The 27,506-nt window shown below is 40.0% G+C and overlaps 1 protein-coding gene across 4 annotated transcripts in view; it reads left to right on the forward strand.

The window, feature by feature from the left end:
* Positions 1 to 20,508: 20,508 nt before the first annotated feature.
* RFC3 (replication factor C subunit 3) overlaps positions 20,509 to 27,506 on the forward strand; it is a 94,908-nt gene continuing 87,910 nt past the window's right edge. For 3 of the 4 annotated variants that reach the window (XR_013536444.1, XR_013536445.1, XM_078375582.1), the window contains exons 1-3: positions 20,509 to 20,706; positions 23,555 to 23,692; positions 26,323 to 26,390. Coding sequence is in view for 2 of the 4 variants with exons in the window: in XM_078375582.1 (XP_078231708.1) it covers positions 20,620 to 20,706; positions 23,555 to 23,692; positions 26,323 to 26,390 (293 nt within the window). In the remaining 2 variants the exon portion in view is untranslated. Of the gene's footprint in view, positions 20,707 to 22,849; positions 22,905 to 23,554; positions 23,693 to 26,322; positions 26,391 to 27,506 lie in introns of all 4 variants that reach the window. The other variant, XM_035302464.3, reaches the window with a different exon arrangement.

The following is a 27,506-nucleotide window of genomic DNA, read 5'->3' on the forward strand; positions in this document are numbered from 1 at the left end:
GCAGGAGAATCATTTGAACCCAGGAGGTGGAGGTTGCAGTGAACCGAGATCGCGTTATTGCCCTCCAGCCTGGGCAACAAGAATGAAACTCCCTCTCAATAAAACTAGGAGGAATTCTTAAAATGTTAGCGTACTGTGGCCAGGCGCGGTGGCTCAAGCCTATAATCCCAGCACTTTGGGAGGTCGAGACAGGCGGATCATGAGGTCAAGAGATCGAGACCATCCTGGCCAACATGGTGAAACCCCCTCTCTATTAAAAATACCAAAAAAAAAAAAAAAAAAAATTAGCTGGGCGTCATGGCATGTGCCTGTAGTCCCAGCTACTCGGAAGGCTGAGGCAGGAGAATTGCCGGAACCCGGGAGGAGGAGGTTGCAGTGAGCCGAGATTGTGCCACTGCACTCCAACCTAGTGCCTGGTGACAGAGTGAGACTCTGTCTCAAAAAAAAAAAAAGTTAGCGTACTGTATAAACACAACATAGTTTAATATTTCTCTTATTAATCCCGGTGTCCATATTTCATGATGGTATTTTGCTATTAATTTCATCTGTAATAAAATCGTGCTAGATGTGATTCTCTGCGTTTTTGTCAACAGGACGACAACTGGACTGCAGATATTGAGTAGTTCAAGGTCACATCATGACAGGAATGGGACCATCCCACCAGGTTTCTGACCCCAGCACAGTGTTGTTCCAAAGCACCATGTGCAATTAATGGAGAAAACAGTTCTACTCATCCTTTTTCACCTATTAAAAATTTTTATATTATAATAAAAACGTGCAGAAGAAAACAAAAGCACCAAGGTAATATGATGTCAGAATGATTGCATAAAGATCTTCTGTGAGAGTCTTATGTCTTTCCTTCATTCAGCAGTTATTTATAGCATGCCTGTATGTCACACACTGTGCCAGGAGGTACAGTAGTGACAAACATGAGAGACGGTTCTTACAGAGCTCCCAATGAGAGAAGAATTTCTAGAATTTTTTATTTTTTGTCATTTGACCCATGTTACTTCTTCTTGTTTCTACACAGCTATTCATTGACTTACAAGATACGGTGGAAGAGATTTTAAAAATTACCATAATAATTGACCCATTATTCTCTAGGAGTCCCATCATCTGATAAAGATTTATTCTCAATTATATAATATCATCAGTTATTGTTAAATAAAAAACTCAGTATATGTAGACTCTTCTAATCTCTTGAATTTACATATGTAGTTTTACTTGTACAATGCCATTGTAAAAGTTAATATCTTTTCAATGTATCCGATTTAAAATCACCCCAGAGCATTGTGGGATTAGGGGAGTAGTGTGCCAAGGGAACACTGAATCTTATTCTATATAACTCAATGAAAGGAATCAGAAAGCAGTAGCTCCCTGCAGGGCCCCAAACGGTTCATTAACGTTTTCTGAGTGATAGTTAGACTTGGGATCTCTGAGCTGATGAGCTGATGTGGTGTGAAGCTAGAAGATCTCCAGTAGCAACTGACAAAACAATCATTATAATTTGCCTCCATGAGACAAAGAAGCAATCAAACTCCCGAAGGAGCTGAACATTTCCCCTAAGCAGACATTTACTATAATTATTATTTTTATTGCTACTCTTCATATTCCTAATAGTTAATACTGTCACCACGGAGTTTAAAATCAACTGGTGGCATTGATTGGCATGATGATGAACGTCCCTAATAAAGAACACATACCAAAAGGGCGTTTCCTGGGATGACATCTGACTGGGGCAGACATTATTGCTTTTATGTTCTAATGCACTTTAAGTGCTGTGTTTTCAACTTCTCCATAAATTCAAATACTTCCTAAATAATACATACTTTCTTCTAGAATGTGCTTACTTTCCCTTCTTTAATTTTTTATTTGGAATTAGTATTAACGCATGATATTGAGGGTTGGTATCTTTCAAGTAATGTTCAGGGTGGATTTGCCTTGTAGGAATTCAATATCATTTGATGAAAGTAATTTAGAAAACTACCCAAAAATTGCTACAAGATCCCTTTCTGGGTATGATTTGAACATAGTCCCATCATCTATGTTTAACTGGTATTTAGGTCTTAGCTTTAATTACTATTCCCCCACATCCAGGGCCTTTATGGATTAACCATTTACCATTGTATTTTTGACCTCAAAGGTTGATATGTTGGAAATTTGCATATATTTATACCACACAGGCTGAGTCTAGGGCATGGGAGTGTATTGCTTCGCTCCTGAGCACAGCCGCATCTATGGTTTCCTGTTCTCTACTCTTTTGAAATGATACAACTTTAATCCTTTGTAAGAAAAGAGATCCTGAAAGAAAGCCAACTGTTAATCCTGATAATACATGTAAAAACGAAGTGAGGAAGATGTATTTAGAATTTATTGAGAAAGAATCTTGCTCTGTCACCCAGGCTGGAGTGCAGTGGTACAATCTTGGCTCACTACAACCTCCACCTCCTGGGTTCAAACAATTCTCCTGCTTCAGCCTCCAGAGTAGCTGGGATTACAGGCACTTGCTACCATGGCTGGATAATTTTTGTATTTTTAGTAGAGATGAGGTTTCACTATGTTGGCCAGGCTGGTCTTGAACTCCTGACCTCATGATCCACCCACTTCAGCCTCCCAAAGTGCTGGGATTACAGGAGTGAGTCACTTATTCCACCTCTTCCTCTTCTTATAGGTATACTCAGGAGTTTGAGGTGGTAGAATTGCTTAAATCTGGAAGGTGGAGGTTGCAGTAAGCTGAGGTCGTGCCACTGCACTCCAGCCTGGGTGACAGAGGGAGACTCCGAAAGAAAAGAAAGAAAGAGAGAGAGAGAGAAGGAAGGAAGGAAGGAAGAAAGGAAGGAAGGAAGGAAGGAAGGAGAGAAAGAAAGAAAAGAAAAGAAAAGAAAAGAAAAGAAAGAAAGAAAGAAAGAAAGAAAGAAAGAAAGAAAGAGAAAGAAAGAAGGAAAGAAAACTAATAAATGCTAGCAATGATGAACATTGGTTTGGACTTCAAGAGAAACATAATCTCCAACACAAAATAAAAATTTGACCATAACTTCAAGGTAGGTATCCTGATTAACAAGATAAATCGGCAGGGCGTGGTGGCTCAAGTCTGTAATCCCAGCAAGTTGGGAGGCCGAGGCCGGTGGATCACTAGGTCAAGAGATCGAGACCATCCTGGTCAACATGGTGAAACCCCGTCTCTATTAAAAATACAAAAAATGAGCTGGGCATGGTGGTGCATGCCTGTAATTCCAGCTACTCAGGAGGCTGAGGCAGGAGAATTGCCTGAACCCAGGAGGCGGAGGTTGTGGTGAGCCGAGATCACGCCATTGCACTCCAGCCTGGGTAACAAGAGCGAAACTCCGTCTCAAAAAAAAAATTCTTTTAATTAAAATAAAGGTTGCCTGGATAAATCAATCCAGCAACTTGATTTATCTTATTGTTCTTTTTTTTTTTGAGACGGAGTTTCGCTCGTTACCCAGGCTGGAGTGCAATGGCGTGATCTCGGCTCACCACAACCTCCGCCTCCTGGGTTCAGGCAATTCTCCTGCCTCAGCCTCCTGAGTAGCTGGGATTACAGGTACGCACCACCATGCCCAGCTCATTTTTTGTATTTTTAGTAGAGACGGGGTTTCACCATGTTGACCAGGATGGTCTCGATCTCTTGACCTCATGATCCACCCTCCTCGGCCTCCGAAAGTGCTGGGATTACAGGCTTGAGCCACCGCGTCTGGCCTCCAGGCAACCTTTTTACAGCACGGAGAGACTAGGTAATCAACTGGAATGCCTCTCTCTGCTTCTCTACTAAGAATCTGGCTCTGTTTTAAAGCTTCTCATTCCTGCCAGGCTTTTCTAGATTAACCCCTCCAAGCCTCAGGAATCACAGAACACTGGGTTGCATGTGAAACTGTGTACAGGTTGTGGGTAAGAAAAAGGGAGCAACAGTGGGATGGAGAAAGGGTTCTGTAGAGTTTCAGTTTCGGCCTTTACTTCCAGCTCTTTGCTGCTGAGATCTTTTTCTGGAAGCCAGCATTGATAGGATAAAATTGCACCTGTGTAGAGGAACAGGGGCCGGAGTCTGGAATAATCCCATTTGGTTTCTGGCCATAAAAATAAGGTGAAGTCAGGTGGCTGCTGAATCATCATCTCAGAAATACATTTCCTGGCTTCAAATCTTGTCCTGAAGCCACTTGACATAGTTTCTTCTTCCTTTAACTGCTTATGCTGAGTGGGACAATCGATGAATTTTTCTTCCCTAATAACATGAGCCATTTTCACAGTATTTAAAGTACTTTTTCATCCTTCAATTTCAGTTCAAATATCAGCCTCTTAGGGTGGGCTTCTGTAACTACTTCAGCTAAAGCATCATCTCTTACCCTACACTCATGTCACACTCAATCACAGTATCTTATATTATCATCTTCATTGTACTCATCAGTATCTGAAATTATCCTGGTACATATTTATTGTCTGTATTGTCCTCCTAGAATGACATCTCCATGAAAAAAGGGGAACTTGTCTGTTCATAGTATCCTGAAAGTAGTACTTAGCTCAAGTGGGTACTCAAGGACTATTTTGGAATGAATTTAACTATGCAGTATAGGAATAAATTTTTTTAAAAAAAGTTAGATTGAATCTACATTTAAATTCTTTCAAACATCTCTATTCACATTCTTAACCAGTAATACTTTTTTTTCTTTCTAAGAAACGGTCTGGTTCTTTCACCCAGGCTAGAGTTCAGTGGCATAATCTTGGTTCACTGCAACCTCTGCCTCCCAGGCTCAAGCAATCCTCTCACCTCAGCTTCCCGAGGAGCTGGGACCACAGGCACATATCACAGTGGCAGATTAAGTTTTGTATGTTTTGTAGAGACAAGGTCTCACTGTGTTGCCTAGGCTGGTCTCAAATTCCTAAGCTTGGGCAGTCTGTCCACCTCGGCCTCCCAAAGTGTTGGGATTACAGGCATGAGCCACTGTGCCTGGCAATAGTTGCTTACAATATAAAATCGTGTTTCATATTATTGCAAGCTACTAATGAGAGATCTATAGACAAAAGTTACCAACATGCAAATTGCTTTCTTTAAACTTAATTCCTTTCAAAATAATTGTTTAATATTTTTTAAAATGGAGTTTTGCTCTTGTTTTCCAGGCTGCAGTGCAGTGGCATGATCTTGGCTCACTGCAACCACTGCCTCCGGGGTTCAAGCAATTCTTCTGCCTCAGCCTCAGCCTCCCAAGTAGCTGGGATTATGGATGCCCACCACCACACCAGGCTAATTTTTGTATTTTTAGTAGAAACGGGGGTTTCACCACATTGGCCAGGCTGGTCTTGAATTCCTGACCTCAGGTGATCTGCCTGCCTCGGCCTCCCAAAGTGCTGGGATTACAGGCATAAGCCACCGCCCGCGCCCAGCTGTATTTTAAAATTCTCAATGTAAGATTAAAGTTTAGTCTTAGTGATGTATTTAACACGATTTAGCTATCAGGAAGCTGTACACGTTTGCTTTATGGAGACATAAAGAACTTCAGGAATTTTTTGCCCTTTTTATGGTTTAGAGATTCTTCTTTCAAAACCGTAAATGAAAGTTAACTGAAAATGTGGAAATTTTCAGGCTGAAGTCATCTAGTGAATAAAGTTGTAATAAAGAGAGGAAAGGGGGGCAAGCAAAAAGGCAATGCGTTGTCTTTCTTTGATTTATTGCTGTAAGAGAAAGAAAAGTGTAATGATGCTCCAACAATTCTATAAACCTTCCAGGAGGCTGAGGCAGGAGAATTGCCTGAACCCAGGAGGCGGAGGTTGCGGTGAGCCGAGATCGCGCCATTGCACTCCAGCCTGGGTAAAAAGAGCAAAACTCCGTCTCAAAAAAACAAAAAAACAAAAAACCTTCATCCATTTTAAACTATTTAATGAAAAAATACTTTTAAGTAGAAAAATGCAGCATGTAGAAAAAATATAGTCTCTCTCCAGAGACTTTAAAAAGAACTCTGGATAGAATACCCTGAGAGCACTCACCTTATAGAGCTTTGCTATTCCTTTAGGGTCACAGTTAGATCAACCAATTCAAATTGGAGTCTCATGGTACCTGGCCTCCTGGGCAGCACAAAAGCTTAGTTTTTACTTCCTTTGGAAGTAATAACAAGAAAAGCTTGTTAAGAAGAGTTACATTGGCTGAGTGCGGTGGCTTATGCCTGTAATCCCAGCACTTTGAGAGGCCAAGGCGGGCAGATCACGAGTTCAAGAGCTCGAGACCATCCTGGCCTGCATAGTGAAACCTAGTCTCTACTAAAATCCAAAAATTAGCTGGGCATTTTTTTTGGTGTGCGCCTGTAGTCCCAGCTACTTAGGAGGCTCAGGCAGGAGAATTGCTTGAACCCAGGAAGCCAGGAGGCGGAGGTTGCAGTGAGCTGAGATTGGGCCACTGCGCTCCAGCCTGGCGACAGAGTGAGACTCTGTCTCAAAAAAAAAAAAAAAAAAAAAATAGAAGAAGTGTTACATTGTGCCCTGCCGCCCAATTTATGTCTGCCTCCTAACCCTGGTACTTGCGAATGTGACCTCATTTGGAAATAGGGCCTTTGCAGACATAATCAAGTTAAGGATTCCGACACAAGATGATCCTGGATGTTAAGTAGGGCCTAAATCCAATGACTAGCATCCTTATGAGAGAAATGGGTGGGAGATTTGATACAGAGACACAGAGGAGAAGACGGAGAGGAAGACCGTGTGAAGGGGGCAGAGATGGCAGTGACGTCTCTACAGTGAATGCTGCATTGCCAGCCAGCACGGGAAGCTAGGAGAGAGGCATTGAATGGATTCTTCCTCCGAGCCTCCAGAAGAAGCAGCCGGTAGACACCTTGAGTTCACACTTCTGGCCTCCAGAAAAACTGTGATAGAATACCTTTCTGTGGTTTTACACCTCCACGTTAGTGGTAATTTGTTTTGGCAGTCCAAATACAGTTATCTGTTGTTAGAAATAGGCTTTCTTTTGGGGTATCTAAAAGTTTATGCAGAAAAAGACATCTTGTTACTTTGCAGACCACTGTGGGGCACTATAATCTGTATCTTTGGAAAATAATCTTTGAATGATCTTAATAAAAGGTTCTGTAGGCTTTGCTGCAATCAAGCTTTGATTTCGGGGAACAGTGACAAGTCAAAACAGGAAAAAACATGAGCTACCTTAGGGCCCATGGAAAATCTACTTTCCCATTTAATAACACATAATATTCTTAGAGAAGAAAATATTATCATTTAGTAACCACTTCCTTTGGAAGTAAAAGCAAATTTTCTTTGCAATTTGCTTGGCATAGCTGTTCTTTGTTCAGTGGTGCTGTAATATTTTGATATTAATGTACCATAGGAAAATTAACCTTTAAATGACCAATAGACTAAGAGAAAGTAGAGCCGGGCAGAGTAGCATGTGCCTGTAGTCTCAGCTGTGTGGGAGGATTGCTTGAGCCCAAGAGTTCAACACCAGCCTGGACAATATACTAAGAATGTCTCTTGAAAAAAAAAGTGAAAGAAGAAGAGGAGGGAGGCTGATAGTTCATTTTCTATCTATCTTAGCAGATAGTTCATTATCCATTAAAGGCTTAGGGTATATATTAAATTTATGATGCACAAGGTAAACATGTAGAAGCTATTCTATTTGAAATGCATTTGATCTTTCAGAGCTCAGTATATAACTTTACTATTAATCAATCATTTGAACAAAAAATTTTAGAAACATTCCTGACAGTTACTCCTTTTGACCCCCATATGTAATAATTTTGTAACTCTTATTTAAATATCTCTTCTTAGTTCCACTGTCTTTGAAAAGGCTCATGCCACCTCATGACCAGACATTCTAACTGCTCTCTCAGCTTTATCACCTGTTTGTTCCAATCCATCCTCTATCCACATGACTTCTGGGTTATAATTTTTCTAGAACAAATCACATCATGTGAATACAATGGTACAAGAGATCTTTCGTCCTGGCCCCTGCCTAGTTTTCCAGTCATTTCTAGCAATTCCTCCAACCCTCATGCTGGGCCTGTTTGGGCAGATGTTCACAGTTGCCTACTGAACATCTCATCTCTCTTTTTTTCTGATTCTTTTTTTTTTTTTTTTTTTGAGACGGAGTTTCCCTCTTGTTACCCAGGCTGGAGTGCAATGGCGCGATCTCAGCTCACCGCAACCTCCGCTCCTGGGTTCAAGCAAGTCTCCTGCCTCAGTCTCCCGAGTAGCTGGGACTACAGGTGCACGCCACCATGCCCAGCTAATTTTTGTATTTTCAGTAGAGATGGAGTTTCACCATGTTGACCAGATGGTCTCAATCTCTTGACCTCATGATCCACCCGTCTCGGCTTTTCTGATTCTTAGAACTCCAATTTACTTCGGGACATCCTCGTTCTTACCATCATGTTTATGGTCTTACTGTGAGAGTTTTACATATATGTCTATCACTTAGTACCAACTCAAATGGTACTGCTTTACAGATATTCACAACTTTATAACTTTAGGTTATATCTCCTGATGCTTCTACCAGTAGGAGACATAATCTATAATTTAATATATAGCCTAATGAATATTCACAGTTCAGGCTTCATTCTGCGAGAAATGCTGCTTCATTTATAGGACTGTCTGGAATCTAAACCTTACCTGAAATTGTTCGTGGGTCCACCTGATTTAGGTACTCTTCCCTTAGAAAAGTCTGAAAGAAATTATGATGTCATAGACAGAAAATAATATTTAAAAGAATTGCTTTTATACCAAAAAATACATAATATATATTGTTAGTGCACATGTATATACACATGTCTGTACATGCAGCCTGTGTAGTTTGCTTTTCTTTCAGAGATGTTGTTTTGCTCTTGTTGCCCATGCTGGAGTGCAGTGGCGCAATCTCAGCTCAGTGCAACCTCTGCCTCCTGGGTTCAAGTGATTCTCCTGCCTCAGCCTCCCTAGTAGCTGGAATTACAGGCATGCAAGCACCACCATGCCAGGCTAATTTTTTTGTCTTTTTAGTAGAGACGGGGTTCCGCCATGTTGGCCAGGTTGGTCTCGAACTCTTGACCTCAGGTGTTTTGCCCACCTTGGTCTCCCATAGCGCGGGGATTACAGGCATAAGCTACCACAAGGGGCCTAATATGTATTTTCATAGCAGAATTCCTATGCTGCTTGAAGCAGTTAGAATTTGTAAATTTGGGGAAGGGTGTCATCATATCAGTGCACGCCAATATTGCTTTATTCTTGTTCTAATGGCTATAGTTTTCAATTTTCTTAAATAAAACATTTATTAAACTGTGTGTTTATAAATGTGAATTACTGTTAAATTAGCTTTCTTTTATTAGATGAAACAGGCTAATTGTAGGCCATAATATAATTCATGTTCTGATTTGAATAGTTGCTGTTTTATTCAGAATAAGAAACACTGTTTAGAATGCATCTAGTTTTACCAATGAAATGCTACATAGAAATTGCAGGAACTTTGTTTGTTATAAAAATTAATAGCAATATTATGAGTAAATTTCAAGATACTAATTACTCTTAAAAATACCTAAAAATAGAGGTTTCCTCAGACTGATTAATAGACAGCCTTTTGAAACTTTCTAATGATTAATATTCAAAAAGCATCATAAGAAAGGACATGACAATTCAAAATTCCCTCTATAGGTAAGTGGTTCCTACAAGACGCAATCATTCCTGGCCGGGTGAGGTGGCTCACGCCTGTAATCCCAGCACTTTGGGAGGCCGAGGTGGGCAGATCATGAGGTCAAGAGATCGAGACCATCCTGGCCAACATGGGGAAATCCCGTCTCTGCAAAAACTATGAAAATTAGCCAGGCGTGGTGGCACATGCCTGTGGCCCCAGCTACTCGGGAGGCTGAAGCAGAAGAATCTCTTGAACCCAAGAGGCGGAGGTTGCAGTAAGCCGAGATTGTGCCACTGCATTCCAGGCGGGAGACAGACCCAGACTAGGTCTAAAAAAAAAAAAAAAAGATGTAATCATCCCTAAATTGGAAAGTAAGAGGGATGTAGAGCTATTAGGACGTTCGTAAAGTATCAGAGACATAAGAGAAGAGTACAAGGGATAGAAGGAAAGGCAATAGATTCTGTTAGAAGTCGCCACTAATTCTTGTACTTTCATTTGTATAATCACATTGTTTGTATAAAAGCCTTTCATATTTCATAGGATTACAACTACTGGCTGTAAAACATACTGTGCATCTCTTAAAATAGATGAAACTAAAGGGATTTTGAGCCCTTTCGTTCCTGGAATGGAACAGAGAATTGATTTCCATATAACAGATGATTGTGGAAATAAATTATTAAATGGTTAGACGTGCTTTGCTTTTTATCTCTGAGTATCTCTTGTGGCCAAAGTATTGTTTATAGAAAAAACTTGGTTAATCTTCAAATGTGAAAAATATGAATAAATGTATTTTCTTATATTATACATTTTTCTAAAACGAAAACAAGCAAAATCCTATTAACCTGTTATCCAGAGCGACAGGCTTTTGGATAATCATTTATCAGTTGTTGGAGACTCCAGGGTACTAAAAGGCAGGGGACCTTTGCATTAGTGACAGTCAAAATGGCCTCCTCAACCTCCTGTTAGTCAAATGTTTCAGCTTTTACCTGCACCAAAGATTTCCTTCAAGCATCAAGCAAGTAATAAGCCATAATACTAAATGATTTGAATTTTGAGTCAAAACCATTTCTTCTCTGAGAAGATTTGAATGAAATGTTACAAGGAGGCTGGGCGTGGTGGCTCAAGCCTGTAATCCCAGCACTTTGGGAGGCCGAGGTGGGTGGATCACGAGGTCAACAGATCGAGACCATCCTGGTCAACATGGTGAAACCCCGTCTCTACTAAAAGCACAAAAAATTAACTGGGCATGGTGGCGCTTGCCTGTAATCCCAGCTACTCAGGAGGCTGAGGCAGGAGAATTGCCTGAACCCAGGAGACAGAGGTTGTGGTGAGCCGAGATCGTGCCATTGCACTCCAGCCTAGGTAACAAGAGCGAAACTCCGTCTCAAAAAAAAAAAAAAAAAAGAAATGTTACAAGGTTTAAGCAGAGTCAGAGAGTCAGTCAGCCAGGGAGTACAGGCTGAATCCAGACCGTGGAAGTGTCCTGTTGACCTGCATGGTGTCATTGATTTTCTCAGGGAATTAGATATAAAAATCCAGACTGGGGCTTTTCTCACAACACTTGAAGCTCTATTACCAATGAGCCAGCATCCTGCTTGGGGGCCCACCTGCTTTTGGTGAGGAGAAACCTCCTGTGTTCTCTTCTTGTTTATTCTCTCAAAGCTTAGATCATGCCCTTGCCTGCTCAGCCCCTGCTGGCATTTCAGGTTGTAGTTGCTGTGGAGGGAGAGGTGCGGGTATGTTCTTTCTAGACATAGATTATTGAATTTCCAGTCAGAACCTACTACTCAGGACTGGGTTTCTGAGGAGGGCTGGTTTGATGTGGGGAAATTTTGGACTATTGTGGTCTTAAAAACTCCACATCAGCCTGTAATCCCAGCCCTCCTTTGAGACGCCAAGGCAGGCGGATCACTTGAGGTCAGGAGTTTGAGACCACCCTGGCCAACATGGTGAAACCCCGTCTCTACTACAAATACAAAAATTAGCTGGGGATGCTGACATGCGTGCCTGTAAATCCCAGCTACCTGGGAGGCTGAGGCAGGAATATTGCCTAACCCTGGGAGGCAGTGAGCTGAAACAGAGGCACTGCACTCTAGCCTGGGCAACAGTGGAGACTCTGTCTCAAAAACAACAGAAACAAAAACAAAAATAAAAAACATTCCACATCAGAAGAGTCCCTCCTGTTTTTGAAAGGGATCATCACCAAGGTGGTAAATTAGCCACACCCTTGGCCTTTCCATGTTTTCTTCCAGCTATTTGCTGTTTTGTTTCTTAATTGGCTCCTCAGTTACACGACCTCCACCATGTTTTGCTGTTATTTGGAAAATGCTTTCTCAGCCCCTGGCTGTGAGTTGTCATGCTAGGATCTTGCTTTCTTTGAGACGAGTTATCTGTTTATGCTCCTCTCTGCAGTTTATCCTATGCTTTTACTTCTCTGTCCAAGTCTTGGGATGATGCCTTCTTTCTATGCACAACACATATAATGGCTTTGAATTAATACATGGGGCGGGAGTGCCAGAGATTCTAGAGTGCACTCAACCAAGACACATCGTTGTCTGGTTTCAGCTCGATCACATCTTTCAAACTGGTCCCTCAGTTTGAAGTTCATCAAGTCTGCCATCTTCTTCTCAGCCTTTCCACCATGTTGAGCTGTATGACTTAGTGCACGTTGATCCACTTTTCTGAAGCTTCATTTTCTCATCTGTGACGTGAAAATAAAAATAATCTAGCTCCTTGGCTCGTTATGAAGATTTAATGTGGATGTGTATGGAGCCCCTCCTGACAAGACTTCCATGGACGAGGTACTCCATAAAAGTAGTGACTCTCATGCTTCCTGGTACCACCATGATTGTTGCTGCCAATCAATGTGGTAGTATTCGGTGCTGTGTTATTTTCTTCTATCCTTCATGTTCACTAAATATGGAGATTCCCCAGTTCCAACTATTAGCTCAATTTCTTTTCTGTCTACAGTGACTGGGAAATGTATCCAAATTCCCAGGCTCACTCGTTACCTCTATGTCGATGGATATGAATCTACATCTCCCAAATAATATTTCCATATTCTCAGTTTCCTGCTAAGATTTGCATGCAACAAGTCTCATTACTTTCTCCATGCCTCAGTAAATTTCTCTTCTGGTTTGCCCTATTCCTGTTAATAAAAAATGTAGCATTTCCAAAACTCAGTCAAACCCCACATTTATTCATCTGTTTTTTCAATATGAATTCAGCCCTGTCAGTTCTAGGCACCATGATAGATGTTAGGGATATAAAGATGATCCTCAAGGAACTTGACAACATAATGCAGTGATCCTCCAACTGTGTGACAAGTCAGAAAGGCTTCAGTGTTTTTAAAAAGGCAGATACCAACGCTTCATTCTAGACATACTGAATTAGAATCCTCAGGAGCAAGCCCTGGAATCTCTGTCTCTAAAAAGCTCTCGAGGGTGTCTTGTTATTACGCATGGCATAGAGACACATATATCTAAAGAAGCTAAACAGAAAAAATAATTGACTACAAATCTATGTAGAAATAGCAATATTAGGTATCTGTACAAGATGTAAAAAGCATTAGAGAAAAACTATCTGCTCCTGCCTGGAGGCCTCAAGGGAGGTATCATGGAGGAACAACAGTATGGGATGAGTGGAGAGTAGAAAGGAAGGGAAGGAAAAGGGAACATCATATACTAAGAGATGGCAACATCAGCAAGCTGGAGTTTTCTGGAAACCACAGGTCACTCAGTATTACTGGTGGGTAAGAGTCAGGAACCATGATGTGTCAAGGTGTGAGGCACAGCCCGAGTGAATACGTGCAGTGGTAAGGTCGGCCCAGTGGTGGTGGAATCGAGACTGACTTGGTTGAACATCCTTGCACCATCACTTGTTAGATCATTTTAAATCTCTATTCCTTGGTTTCTTTATTTCTTTTTTGAGATGAAGTTTCTCTCTTGTCCAGGCTGGAGTGCAGAGGCGCGATCTTGGCTCACTGCAACCTCTGTCTCCTGGGTTCAAGTGATTCCCCTGCCTCAGCCTCCCCAGTAGCTGGGACCACAGCCATGCGCCACCACACCTGGCTAATTTTTTGTGTTTTAGTAGAGATGGGGTTTCACCATGTTGGCCAGGATGGTCTCGATCTCCTGACCTCGTGATCCACCCGCCTCGGCCTCCCAAAGTGCTGGGATTACAGGTGTGAGCCACTGTGCCTGGCCTATTTCAGTAAGAGGTGTAAATATCTCATAGGACTGTTAGGAGGCTAAAAGAACACAGGTGAAGTGCTTAGAATGTGGTATTCAGTATCATGAGGTGTGACTAGGGCAGGCAGTGCGTACATAGTGCTAGAGCAGGTGGACTCTGGGCTTAGTCTCTGGGTGGAATCTCAGTCAATTCTTACTAATTGTGAAACTTTGGCAGGTCTCTTTACTTTTAATAACTCACTCCCCATATCTTATTTGTGTCTATTCACACAATTCATCTTCCTAAATCCAGATGTCACCATTGAATTCAGCAAGTATTTACTAAGCTTTTCCTACAGGCAAGAAAATATATCATTCCTCCCGTGGCTTCTTGTGTATGCATAAAGGCAAACTCATTAAAAGATGCCATTTAAACATCTTCCAACATTTGCTCCAAATGTTCTTCCCAGTGTTCTCTCCCACCCCTCCGTTACTTATATTTTTTACCGTGAGAAAACCCTGCTCTGTGTTTCGACACCTTTGGTCTTTGCTCATTACTCTAAACCAAGAATATCCTCCCTTCAGATGGCTTTTGTAACCCTACCTATGTGTCCTTCAAAACCCAGCTCAAATGCTAGGTCCTCCATGAAGCCTTCCCAAGTCAGTCAAACTGTAATTGAACTTGAGCCTCTATAAAGACGTTTGAACCTCCATTAAGGCATTTATCACTTACTGCTTTCATGAGAGTTATTTGCACATATTCCATAAGCTCCTTGAGAACAGAGCCTGTGTCTAATTCATCTTGAACCTGCTTCATGATATGCATAAACTGATTTACTCATTGACAGTACTCAAGGGGGGCCCTTCTATAGAAGAACATCGTAATTACATTCTGAAGTTTTCTACAGCTGACTAGAATTCTTATCCGTATTTCACTCTTTTCTCTGATCCTTACCGTCTTCTCTTACTTATTATTGCAATATATTTTAAAATGAAATCTTTACAGTTTTCAGAGAAAAGGTACTATTTGGGAATCTCCTAATTAAATATGTATTATTTTGAATTTTTACAGAAGAAAGGTGATTGAGAGAGTATTATAACTATTGAGGTAGCAGGCACTTATAAATAGTAACAACAGCAAAACATTAAAAAAAGCAAGATTATGAGAGCAACTCTGAATAAAAGGTAATTATAGCACAAGGGATTTAAAAGCTCCAGCTTCTGACTTTTTTGCAGGGAGTTTGATACAAAGGGCATATTACAGCTGACAGAGAACGATGTGTACATCTGAAGGAAGATGACATTAGATAATTGAAAAGTAGATTTTTCTTTTAATCCCAGAGAGAGTAACATAGTTATGCAACTTTCACCAAAATGAATAAGTAACATTGAGTGTAGCAGCCATTTAAACAGAAAAATCCCTTTTGGTATAGTGTGTAGACTTCTGCACAGAAATATTGTTGAAAATGATCATAGATTCATTATAGATTCAGTGATTTCTTACTCTGGAAATCCATTAGCAATGATGCTGGAATGCCAGACTTCTTTATCACATACATAAGCAAATACAGGGCTCAAGCTAACTTGAATCCATTAGAGATTCTGTAAGTTAAAATATAAATATAGCCGGGCGCGGTGGCTCACGCCTGTAATCCCAGCACTTTGGGAGGCCGAGGAGGGTGGATCACGAGGTCAAGAGATCAAGACCGTCCTGGTCAACATGGTGAAACACCATCTCTACTAAAAATACAAAAAATTAGCTGGGCATGGTGGCGCGTGCCTGGAATCCCATCTACTCAGGAGGCTGAGGCAGGAGAATTGCCTGAACCCAGGAGGCGGAGGTTGCGGTGAGCCGAGATCGCGCCATTGCACTCCAGCCTGGGTTACAAGAGCGAAAAGCTCCGTCTCAAAAACATATATATATATATTATACAAGAAGATGTGTGTAGACTATGTGCAGGTACTACACATTTTATATGAGGAACTTGGGCATCCATGGATTTTGAGATTTGCAGGAGTTCTGGAATCAATTGCTCGTGAATACAGAGGCACAACTGTGCATACCTTTTATGTACTCTGCTATTAGTAATTGTCTTGTTTCCTCTTTGACTTACTATTGAACACACAGACTGCTAATATATTACCAAAGTCTCTTCTACAGGAGTAAATCTCATCTCAGTATTTACAAGCATATCAGGTATCAATTTTATCTTCTTGAGGACGGTCATCCTCCTGCTTCTGCCTGTACTGGTGGTTTTCCAAGTTTGTTCTGTCTCTATTGCCTGGGTCATCCTCTTGCTTTGCTCCACTGTGGGATCTCCTGTGTTCAAGGTTTGTCTCTCTCAGGCCATAGATTAGTCATATTTCAAACATCAAGATGATAAAAACATCAGTGACAAGAGAAACCAAGCCCCGAAGGAATAAAGGCCCTGTGTTTTTACCTACAGGATATTTAATCACATTTTGTGTTTTAAAATTTTAATTGGCCTCTCCTGCCATTTCACTTAAAATACATTTTCCTTTTAAATGTCTGTGAATGAGTATTTTCAGTTTTAACATATTACTTTTTAAGAAGGTAGCAAGGGCAATTGAAGATGAGTTCACTATATAGCAGAGTTTAATCATACAGAAAGTAGAGTGCTTTTCTGTTTTTAGAATTTTAGTTGCTTATATAAAAGTCTAAGTAAAATAGATGGTTTGTAATATGCTCAAGTAGAACGATTTATATTTTATGATTTTGAAGACTAACAAGGTGAAATCCGCAAAGTTCAGATATGTACTTAACTCTCTGTAATTAGCCATCCCAAACAGAATCTCAGCCAGGATGTTTGCAATATTAACTAGCTGGTTCTAACATTTACATGAAAATGCAGAGGACAAAAACTGGCGAAGATGATCTTGAATAAGAAAAACAGTCAAACTACCAGAAACCAAGCCCTGTTATAAGGCTGTAGTACTGAAGACAGGGTGTTATCTGTGCACAGATAGACCGATGGAGAAAACAGGGAGTTCAGCAACAAAGTCACACCTATAAGGTCACGTGATTTACGACAAGGTGATCCTAGAGTGCAGTAGATAAAGGTCTTTTTTTTTTTTTTTTTGAGACGGAGTTTTGCTCTTGTTACCCAGGCTGGAGTGCAATGGCGCGATCTCGGCTCACCACAACCTCCGCCTCCTGGGTTCAGGCAATTCTCCTGCCTCAGCCTCCTGAGCAGCTGGGATTGATTACAGGCACGCGCCACCATGCCCAGCTAATTTTTTGTATTTTTAGTAGAGATGGGGTTTCACCATGTTGACCAGGATGGTCTCCATCTCTTGACCTCGTGATCCACCCGCCTCGGCCTCCCAAAGTGCTGGGATTACAGGCTTGAACCACCGCGCTTGGCCCCCACTAAAGGTCTTCTTAATAAACAATACTAGTGTAACTGGATATCCACATGGGAAAAAAAATGTGTCTTGACCATTTAGACATTTTTTTGGTATGGTGGCATACAAAAAAAAATAAATTCCAGTGGATTTAAAATCTAAATGTGAGAGCAAAACAATAAAACTTAAAGAAAAACTCACAGAAGAACATCTTCAAGATTTTGGAGTAGGTAAAGATTTTTAAAAACAGTATAAGCCGAACTTTATTAAAATTAAGAACTTCTATTTATCAAAAGATACCATTAACAGAGATTAAAGCCAAGCCACATGTAGGAAAAAGATATTTAAAATACATGTATGAAAAGGAAACAAATCAATAAGACAAAGATAAACAACTAATAAAAATAGGCAAAAATATTTGAATAGGCACTTTCAATCAAAGGATTATTCTAATTGCTAACTAGTATATAAGATGCCCAACATCATCAATCATTAGGGAAATTAAAATCATCATGAGGCTGGGCACGGTGGCTCACACCCATAATCCCAGCACTTTGGGAGGCCAAGGCTGGCGGATCACAAGGTCAGGAAGTCGAGACCATCCTGGACAACATGGTGAAATCCCATCTCTACTAAAAATACAGAACTTAGCCGGGTGTGGTGGCGGGTGCCTGTAGTTCCAGCTACTCGGGAGGCTGAGGCAGGAGAATGGCTTGAACTTGGGAGGCAGAGGTTCTGGTGAAAGAGTGACACTCTCTTAAAAAAAAGAAAATCATAACCAGATTCTTCTATAAACCCACCAGAATGACTAAAATGTAAAAAGGTTGTTGGTCGGTGAAGATGTGGAGAAATTGGAATCTTTTTGCATTGCTGGTGGGAATGTAAAGTGGATGCAGCTGCTGTGAAAAACAGTATGGCAGTTACTGAAAAAATTAAACTTAGAATTACTAAATGATTGCCGAGCATGGTAGCTCACTCCCGTAATCCCAGTACTTTGAGAGGCTGAGGCAGGTGGATTGCCTGAGCTCAGGAATTCAAGACCAGCCTGGGCAACATGGTGAAACCCTGTCTCTACTAAAAATACAAAAAAATTAGCTGGGCCTGGTGGCACATGCCTGTAATCCTAGCTACTTGGGAGGCTGAGGTGAGAGAATCCCTTGAACTCAGGAGGCAGAGGTTGCAGTGAGCCAAGATCACATCACTGAATTCCAGCTTGGACAACAGTGGGACTCCATCTCAACTAAAAAAAAAAAAAAAAAGAGCTAAGATATTTGAGGACCAGAGTCATTAAACATTAGTGATTGCAGCTGTAGTTTACCAACCCTGAGGGCTTTACTTGTTCTGTATCAGTGTCTCATATTGCATATATTCAAGAGTCTGGAGTGAAATTGCTAGATAAAATACAGGGCACTGGTTATATTTGAATTTCAGATAAACACTGATTTTTTTTTTCTTGTATGAGTATGTCCCCGGCAATATTTATTACGATTACAAATATTGCTGGGGACATATTCATACAAGAAAAAAATCTTTGTAATAAATTTTGCCATAGACATATGAAAAGGCTATCTGAAATTCAAATTTAACTGTACTTCCTGGACCCACCACACTATTTTTCCTTCCTCAGAACCCCCAATTACATTGAAGCACATGTTTTCAGACTCTACCATTAACCATCCCTCCTTATGGAAGTTGTCTGTCATGCTTGTGGTCACTCCTGCCAAATCATTGATAATGCTAGCACTTGGTTCTTCTCTTTCTTCCTCTCAGTACTTATTTCCCTTATTCCTTATGATTATGTTATTTACATAGACCACAATTCAATATCCCTGCTTCTGATTTCCTTTATCTTCTAATTTCGAACACTTCCTCCATTTCAATTCAAAAAGAAGCAGAAAGAAGATGAAGATTTTTTGCAATATTAAATAGGGTGGTCTGGCACAGTGGGTCACGCCTGTAATCTCAGCCCTTTGGGAGGCCGAGGCAGGTGGATTGCCTGAGGTCGGGAGTTTGAGACCAGCCTAACCAACATGGAGAAACCCCCGTCTCTACTAAAAATAAATAATTAGCCAGGTGTGGTACACACGTCTGGAATCCTAGCTACTCAGAAGGCTGAGGCAGGAGAATTGCCTGAACCCAGGAGGCGGAGATTGCGGTGAGCCGAGATCGCGCCATTGCACTCCAGCCTGGGTAACAAGCGAAACTCCGTCTCAAAAAAAAAAAAAAAAAAAAAAAAAAGAGAGAGAGAGAAAATAATAGGGTGGTTAGGGAAGCCACATGAGAAGATAATACTTGAGCCAGCATCCTGAAGGAGATGAGGGGCCCAACTCTTCTGGAGAAACAGTCCAGGAAGAGGAAACAGTAATTGCAAAGGCCCTGAGGCAGAAATCTTCCAGTCTTATTTTAGAAAGTTTCTTGAGACCAGGTTCTTCTTAAATCTTACACTTGGTGGTATTATTGATTGTGCTCAATAATACTTTACCTTCAGGAGTAATTCATATAATATGATGACTCATAGAAGAGGATGATAAATTCTTGATTAATAAATGATTAAGAGGCACCTTGGTGAAAGATTATTAAGTATGTTTGGAAATCATTTTCTGCCTGCAAGACCTTGCAATCAAATGACAGGATTTAGGGTTCTCAACAATACATAAAATAAAAGCATAAATTAAATAAGGAATTAATATTATGGATAACGAGTAAATCGCATTTAGAGAGGCACAATATGAACAGAACTTCAAAAGTTGCATATAAGCTTCATATGCAGAGTATTTTTCTGAGGCGTTCAGATTTTTCTCCACATTTTAATCGCAGGGCTTTAAAATATTCTAGTCTTAGAACAGCATATTAACCTCTTGTCTTCTCTCCTACAGGCCACGTTTCTGTATTTTTTTCCATGCTCTTGGTTCTTGTTTCTAATTCAATAAGAATATTGAGGAATAGAGGTAATGAAGGATAGTGAAGATCAGACATTTTAAAGCAATTTATTCAATGAAGATTTATTCGGCACCTGCCAAGTGAGTGAAACCCGGAGATGTATATATTCTAGTGCCGAGGACAGAGTCCAAACCTAGCAGATTATTTAGTAAATTTTTGTATAATGAATTGAGCGAATAAAAGAATGAATAAATGAAATGCATCGAGAAAGTGTCTTTTCTGAGGTATCTGGGTTTGACGCCAACAGGGTCATTTTCAATTCTGCTTGATAATTTCTAGAATATAATAGAGGATGTGGACAAAGAGAAAATAAAGACAGCAGTGAACTTCGGAACTAGACGGCGTAGACACGGCGGCTGATTTTGTCTGCAAACGGCCCCCGTAGCCTTTCCGTCCCGCATCATTTACGCAGCTGCGACCGGTAGTGACGTCACGAGATTTGGCGCTCGCGGGAAATTTTGTCTCTGTGCGGTGGGGAAGAACGCGCGCTTGCGCGGGACTTTCAAGCGTAGGAACCCGGGAACTGGAGGTGCCATGAGTCTCTGGGTGGATAAGTATCGGCCCTGCTCTTTGGGACGGCTGGACTATCACAAGGAGCAGGCGGCCCAGCTGCGCAACCTGGTGAGTCCGCGGAGGCCGGGAGCGTGGGAGAGGGGAGCCCCAGGCTGGGGGTTTCGCGCCCCTGAGGAGCAGTGCTTCCCTCTCCCGCACTGGAAGGTGATAAGTAAGATGGAGAAAAATAAAACAGGGAAGGGGGAAAAGGTGTAGGGGACGGGCTTTTGCTTTTAAACCAGAAAAGCTCCACTGAGAAGTGGCATCTGAGCCAAGACTTGAAGGAAATGGCGAAGTCATAAATACAGAAATCTGAGCAAAGAGTGGAACAGGTAAGAGGTACAGCAAGTGCAAAATCTTCGGGCAGGGATGTGCACAGCATATTCTAAGAACCTCAGGAGCCTGGTGGAGCCGATAATGGTGAACCAGCAGGAAGGGTAATCGGAGATGGGGGGGGTGTGTGTGTTGGGATGGAGTTGGGGGTACACACCCAGTAAGTCTCAGAATGAGATGGGAAGCCATTGGAGCATTTTGAGCAGAGGTGACACCATGTGATTTGCTTTTTAACTGGCTTAAAACGTCTCGATGTCAGTGTCGTCATTTACAAGGAAAGTGTTGTAAATGTGTATTTACTCCAAAGATCATTTCTAATCTTCAAATAAATTGTATTAGGACGTTCCTGAGATTAGTTCTTTTTTTTTTTTTTTCGGAGACAGTTTCGCTCTTGTTGCCTAGGATAGAGTGCAATGGAATATCTCAAATCGGTTCACTGTAACCTCTGCCTCCCGGGTTCCAGCTATTCTCCTGCCTCAGCCTCCTGAGAGGCTGGGATTGCAGGCGCCTGCCGCCACACCCGGCTAATTTTTGTATTTTTAGTAGAGAGAGGCTTTCATCACTTTGGCCAGGCTAGTCTCGAACTCCTTACTTCAGGTGATCCGTCCGCCGGCCTTCCAAAGTGCTGGAATTACAGGTGTGAGCCTCTGCGTCTGGCTGAGATTAGTTCTTTACGAAAGATTTCCACCCCTCTGTCTTTATGCCTCTTTGTCTGTTGTAGTTGATAGAAGTGTCTAATGGCAATGTTTTGTAAGGAAGAAATGGAACCTTTCAGGGAGTAGAGAGGAAAGAAGTATCTTTAGGAGAATAAGTTACTTAGTGTCTGTGGAAGACAATTTATCCACTCCTTTTAAGGACCCCAAATCAATATATGATGCTGATGGAAAGGTTTTTGCCCAATACCCTGCTTTTTGCTTACTGGCCTTTCTTAGATGTACAGATACTGTTTAATTGTTAAGTGCTTCCTAAAAATAAGAAATAATAAGAAAAGACTGTATATATGAAAGTCATTAGAATAGTTGATAGTGTTGTGAGATTGAAGGTTTTTTTTGGTCCCTATTAATACTGCATCTATACTAATTTAAAATAAATTAATTACTGCAGTATCCTTCTTCTATAGACAAATTACATTTTCCACCAGTAGCTTTGTCTTCAGTTTTCCTAGTCATAGAATACATTTTATTTTCTCTGGCCACTTTTTGTTGTACAGAATTTGGAATGTAGTTTTCGGACACCAATTAATATACTGGTCTTATGTGTTAAATTTGCTTTTAAAAAATGTTCATCTGTTTATTCTTTTACTTGCAGTTTAATAAAACTATGTGACATTGAAAGCATGACCCTTATTTTTGGTTAGATTGAAGTTTAAAAAACAAAGGCAGTAAGTGTCTGTGGGAGAGCTGCAGTTTTCCAGACACTGCATTAGATTGAAGGATTCCTCTCCTTGAGACTTTTCAGTGACAGAGATGGATGAATTTACAAAGTATTAAAATTCATTGCAATAAGCGCCTCTGTTAAGATGTGTATCCCGCTTTTTCAGTAATGGTTATTTGCAGAACTTTGCTTTACAAGATTTTATGTTTCTGAGGCTAAGGTCTGTCACCCAGTCATCTTTATAGCCTTCATAGTACTGGTTCCCAAACCAAGACTGATCATCAGAAACACCTGAAAAGCTTTTGCAAAACTCATCATCAGCAGATACCGTTAGTGCCATACCCAGTCCTCTTGCTTTTCAGTGCACGCAGACTGACTTTTGACTACTAACTTTTGTACATCTGTACTTTACCTGAGGGCTTTTGTCTCTTTTGACACTCATAAGCAGATTTGAAATGCCTGGAATTAATGCTCTTTCTTTTCCCCCATCTACTTTCCTAAGCAGGCTTCAAGAAGGAACTAATCAGAGATAATTATGCTGCAGCTTCCCCACCCCCTAGGTGGGTTAACACTGTGGTGGATGTTTCTGTTGGCTTTAAGAGTTTCCCTAGCAGTATCAAAGAAAGATGCCTGGAGGTATTCAGCTTGACAACGCCCTCTTACTGGCTGCCGGCCTTTGCCAGTTTTGCAACCCCACTCTCCTATGAAGTTTTCCTTTATTTCACAAATAACCTCCCAAAGAAACCAAATGCACTGAATTGTTATCCAGGGCTGTTTTTAATAGTCCAAACTAAGAAAGGCCTGAATCTCAGAGTTACAGAATCCTAATCTCATGGGTGATAGGGTCTATTCATCAGTCAGTCCTTTATTTTAAAAAGTTTTCTAGGAGATTCTGATAGCCAGGTTTGGGAGTTCCTGCTTTCTTAGCATTTAGTTTTGTATCTTGCATGTGCTGTGTCATGTATATAAGTTATACAAAATTAGTGCCAGGTGAATAGTAAACATTTCAGAATATATCAAAAGATGCACAATATTTTATATATCTACCCATCAAACTTCAAGTTTTACACATACATAACTTGGGTGTATCTACCCATGAACTTGGAGTTTCATGGGTAGACACATAAAATATTTGATACTTAAAAAGTAGTTTGGTTCTACCTAGAGTGGTTCAGTTTGACTAGGGAAAAATGTCTTCTTTGTTTTTCAGGTGCAGTGTGGTGACTTTCCTCATCTCTTAGTGTATGGACCATCAGGTGCTGGAAAAAAGACAAGAATTATGTGTATTCTACGTGAACTTTATGGTGTTGGAGTGGAAAAATTGAGAATTGAACATCAGACCATCACAGTAAGCATTTCACTTTGAGGCCCTGAAAGTAATTCATAGTAGGGACTTTCAGTCTTGGTCATGTATGCCCCCATAACCCAGATGCTTCCTAACGTATGATTTAAATAAAAATTCCACAGGTAGTCTTGGGGCACAGGATTTGAGAGCTATGGATTTATGGACCTATTATAACCAGAGCAAAGCCATTTATGTTAGATAGGAAATAAGAGCAACAAGGGGTTTAGGGTAAAATGTAGAGCGTGAGATTAGTTTCAGATTACCTAATAAGACAGTGTCTTAGCTGGAATTAGAACTCAGGTTTCCAAACTTTATTCTGAGAGCAGTAGTGGGGATGGAAAGAAAGAGAATGATTTTGAGACAAAATGTTAAACATGGTATCAAATGGCTTGGTAAAGAGTGGCAGCTTATTGACTGGGAAAGGAGGCCTGAAACTCTGGGATGTTGAGAGGCTTCCTGTGATCTTGCCCTTGCCGAGATGTCCAGCTTCATACCATGGTAGCACAGTTGTCTGCTCTTCCATTATGGATGATGTTTAAGATCTAGCTGACACGTAGCCTTCCTTTTCCTACCGCATTAGAATTAACTTTTCTACAACTTCTAGTTTATACTTTTAATAGTACTTTGTTTTTCTTTGGTTGTTGTAGTTTATACATTGTCTACGTTGACAGGATTGTGTGTGTTTTGACTGTATATAGAGAACATGTTGGATTCATTTTCATATCCGTAGCCTCTGGTAGAATGTCTTTAATAATTAGTCATTGGAAAAAAACATATGCTGACTGTGGATGGTAGCGCCATTAACAATCTTCAGGAAGGTAACTGGGTTTTAGGCTAATGTAGATTAGCATATATTTAGATACATTGGGTTTGAGATGCTGATTGTATGTTTTGGTGGAAATTCTTATAAAATATATAGGGACAAGTTTAACAAAAATGGTGTGGGATCTGCCAGAAGAAACTAATATGTTACAGAGGAACAATAACCAATCAAATGGAATGTTTCAGCATGTTCCCAGATGGGAGGCTTAACGTTTTAAATTACCTTTGCCTCAGGTGACACTAAATATCAATGTAATTCTAATTAAAATTCAAGTGGTTGTTATAATTCTATGAAATGATCTTAAAGTCCATCCATATAGAACAGTACATTTCTGAGACTAAAGTAATTATGAAAAAAGATTAGTGAAGTGTGGCTTGTGTTAGGTACCATGTAGTAAATCTTACTGTATGACTAGTACATATAAAACAGTATTATATTGGCATGAAAGTAGAGAATCAGACAAGTGAAACTGGAAAGAGAACTTAGAAATATGGTGGGGTTTCTATTTCAAATCAGTGGAAGAGGATGAGTCAGCAGAGTGTGTCATCATAGCTAAGTATCTATCCTGAGAGAACAAAATTGAGTCCCTATGACATACAATTTATAAAGACAAATTCCAGATGAATTAAAGACTTAAATGTTAAAATGAAACACTAAATATCTTACAGTAAAATTTTTTAGACTATATGAATTGCTCATGGGTCAAGAAAACTTTTTTTGGAAAGTATGGAAACTAGAGAAGAAAAGAAGTAGGTTCTTGGATATATATGAATTTGAAAAATTGCTATGACAGAAACTACATAAAATCAATAGAAAAAGATTGTCACAAAACATTTTAAAGGAATGCATAAATCAAAGATTTTTACAAATTGGCAACAAAAAGACAATCTGGTAGGAAACTGAGTAATAGATTCTTCTGTAACAGATAGTCAGAGGAGAAAAATATTAGTGGCAGTAAACACATATAAGGATGCTTGACCTTTGTGATAGTCAAGCAGTGTGAGTCTGTTACTCACCAAACTGAAAAATTGAAAGGCATGATCAAACCTACTCTAGATGGGGAATGTTGGGGAAGAGTGTTGCCAGTGGGAAAGTGAATTGTTAGACTGTTTCGTGAAGCAGACTGGTCTATACATACACACACATATGTATTATATTAAAGTTAGAAAGCACATTCCCTTCAGGAAATCTTTACTGGGAATCTTACATAGAAATGAAAGCAGTATAGCAACATATACACAAAGATATTAATTGTGGAGTTGAGTACAGAAAACAAAATGTCCATCAGTATGATCAGCTTTGGAACATCCATGCTATTGGTTGGTGTGTGACTCTAACACTACCAGTTGTCTGAGAGGGATTGCCAAGATATATGAAGTAGGAAAAGCAAAACACAGAGATGTGTATGATTTCCCTTTTTTTTAAATTAATTTTTATTTAGTACAGGAAACATTGACACTCCATAAATATATAGTTGTGTATGTTTATTTTTGCGTTAACATGGAAAAGGCTGAAAGGAACAGATTGTTTCCAGTGATCTGTATATCAGATGGTATACAGAGTTGGTTTGAGGATTTCTGGATAAAGGAAAGCAGTAGTCACAATAAAACGGGATGTGTAATTTGACCCAATTTATATAAAAACGTGTTATCTGCACATTGAGAAAAGAATGGGATCAACAAAATTAAAACATGAATGGTGGTTATTTCAAGTTTTACTTTATATAATAAAAGGAAGCCAATGAAAATACAAAAGAGTGGGGAAATAGCCAATAGATAAATGTGAAAAATATCTTTTTCTTTGTCCACAGACTCCATCTAAAAAGAAAATCGAAATCAGCACCATTGCAAGTAACTACCACCTTGAAGTTAATCCTAGGTAAGTTACTACTATATAGAAATTAAACATTTTTAGAAAAACTGTTTTTGGGTTTTCTTTTTTTTTTTACAGATTGAAAGCCTTTTTTGAAATAAATTGATATATGTGGAAGCACAGTTTATAAAACAGGTTAAAGTGGAGCTGCCCTGCTTGAAATGGGAATCCCAAAGCCCTTTTTCTCTGTCAAATAATTTCAACAATATGTTTACCTTTTCTAGCTCTAGGGAACTGATTGATGTACACATAGTACATTGTATAAGTAAGTTTTTGTTAAATTATATAGGCTCATTCATTACTTATGAGCAGTGTGTCTTAAAAAGTTTATAATGTTTGGAGTAAATATTTCAGAAATTGAGTTGCCAAATCTTAATTTGTTACTGTCTTTTAAGTTTCTTGATTAGAGGTATTCTAATAGTCCACCAATCAATATCTTTATTTTCTATCATGTGATAATAAAATTAGGAACTTGTTGGAGAGGCATGGAAAACTCATGCAACAGGTGTTAAGTGGTGTAGAAATGATTCTGGGAGTTAAATTGGGTAATCTGTGGGGCTGGATGAGTTCTTAAAGGGAACAGAATTGAGGATATTGTCAGGCAAACTCAAAATGGGCAGTGGCACAGAGGCAAGAGTGAACATCCATTTCAGGGAGAGGGAGGAGACTGACACAGCAGGAAGAATCGCGTTGCAAGCTAATATGTGTGTCGTTTTCAGTAGCAGGCACTGTGTGAGAAGCTTTACCTGGATAATTATATTTAATCTTTTAAACAACCCTAACAGATAGGTATTATTGTTTTCTCTAGGCATCTCAAAGAAAACTAAGAGAAATAAGGTTGGGAATGGGTTTGATCATAAAAACAGAGCAAATGTTAATTCCATAAACAAATGGAGAATGTTGTGGATTCTTGGCTAGGAAAATGATCGTAAGAACAACACTGTAGGTATATTGATCTGTAATAATAGTAGTGACTTGGGAAAACTTAGTGGCTGTTTGAGAAAATGAAGTTGTCTGCTTTGACCTCATTTCTCATTGTGAGTTCTGAAGCATGGATAACCAGTTGGAGAATAAGCCAGTTGCTTTTGGGGTGATTGAAATTAACATTCATGCAGCCTAAAT

This window comes from Callithrix jacchus, chromosome 5 (assembly GCF_049354715.1).
Source record: "Callithrix jacchus isolate 240 chromosome 5, calJac240_pri, whole genome shotgun sequence".
NCBI classification, from domain to species: Eukaryota; Metazoa; Chordata; class Mammalia; order Primates; family Cebidae; genus Callithrix; species Callithrix jacchus.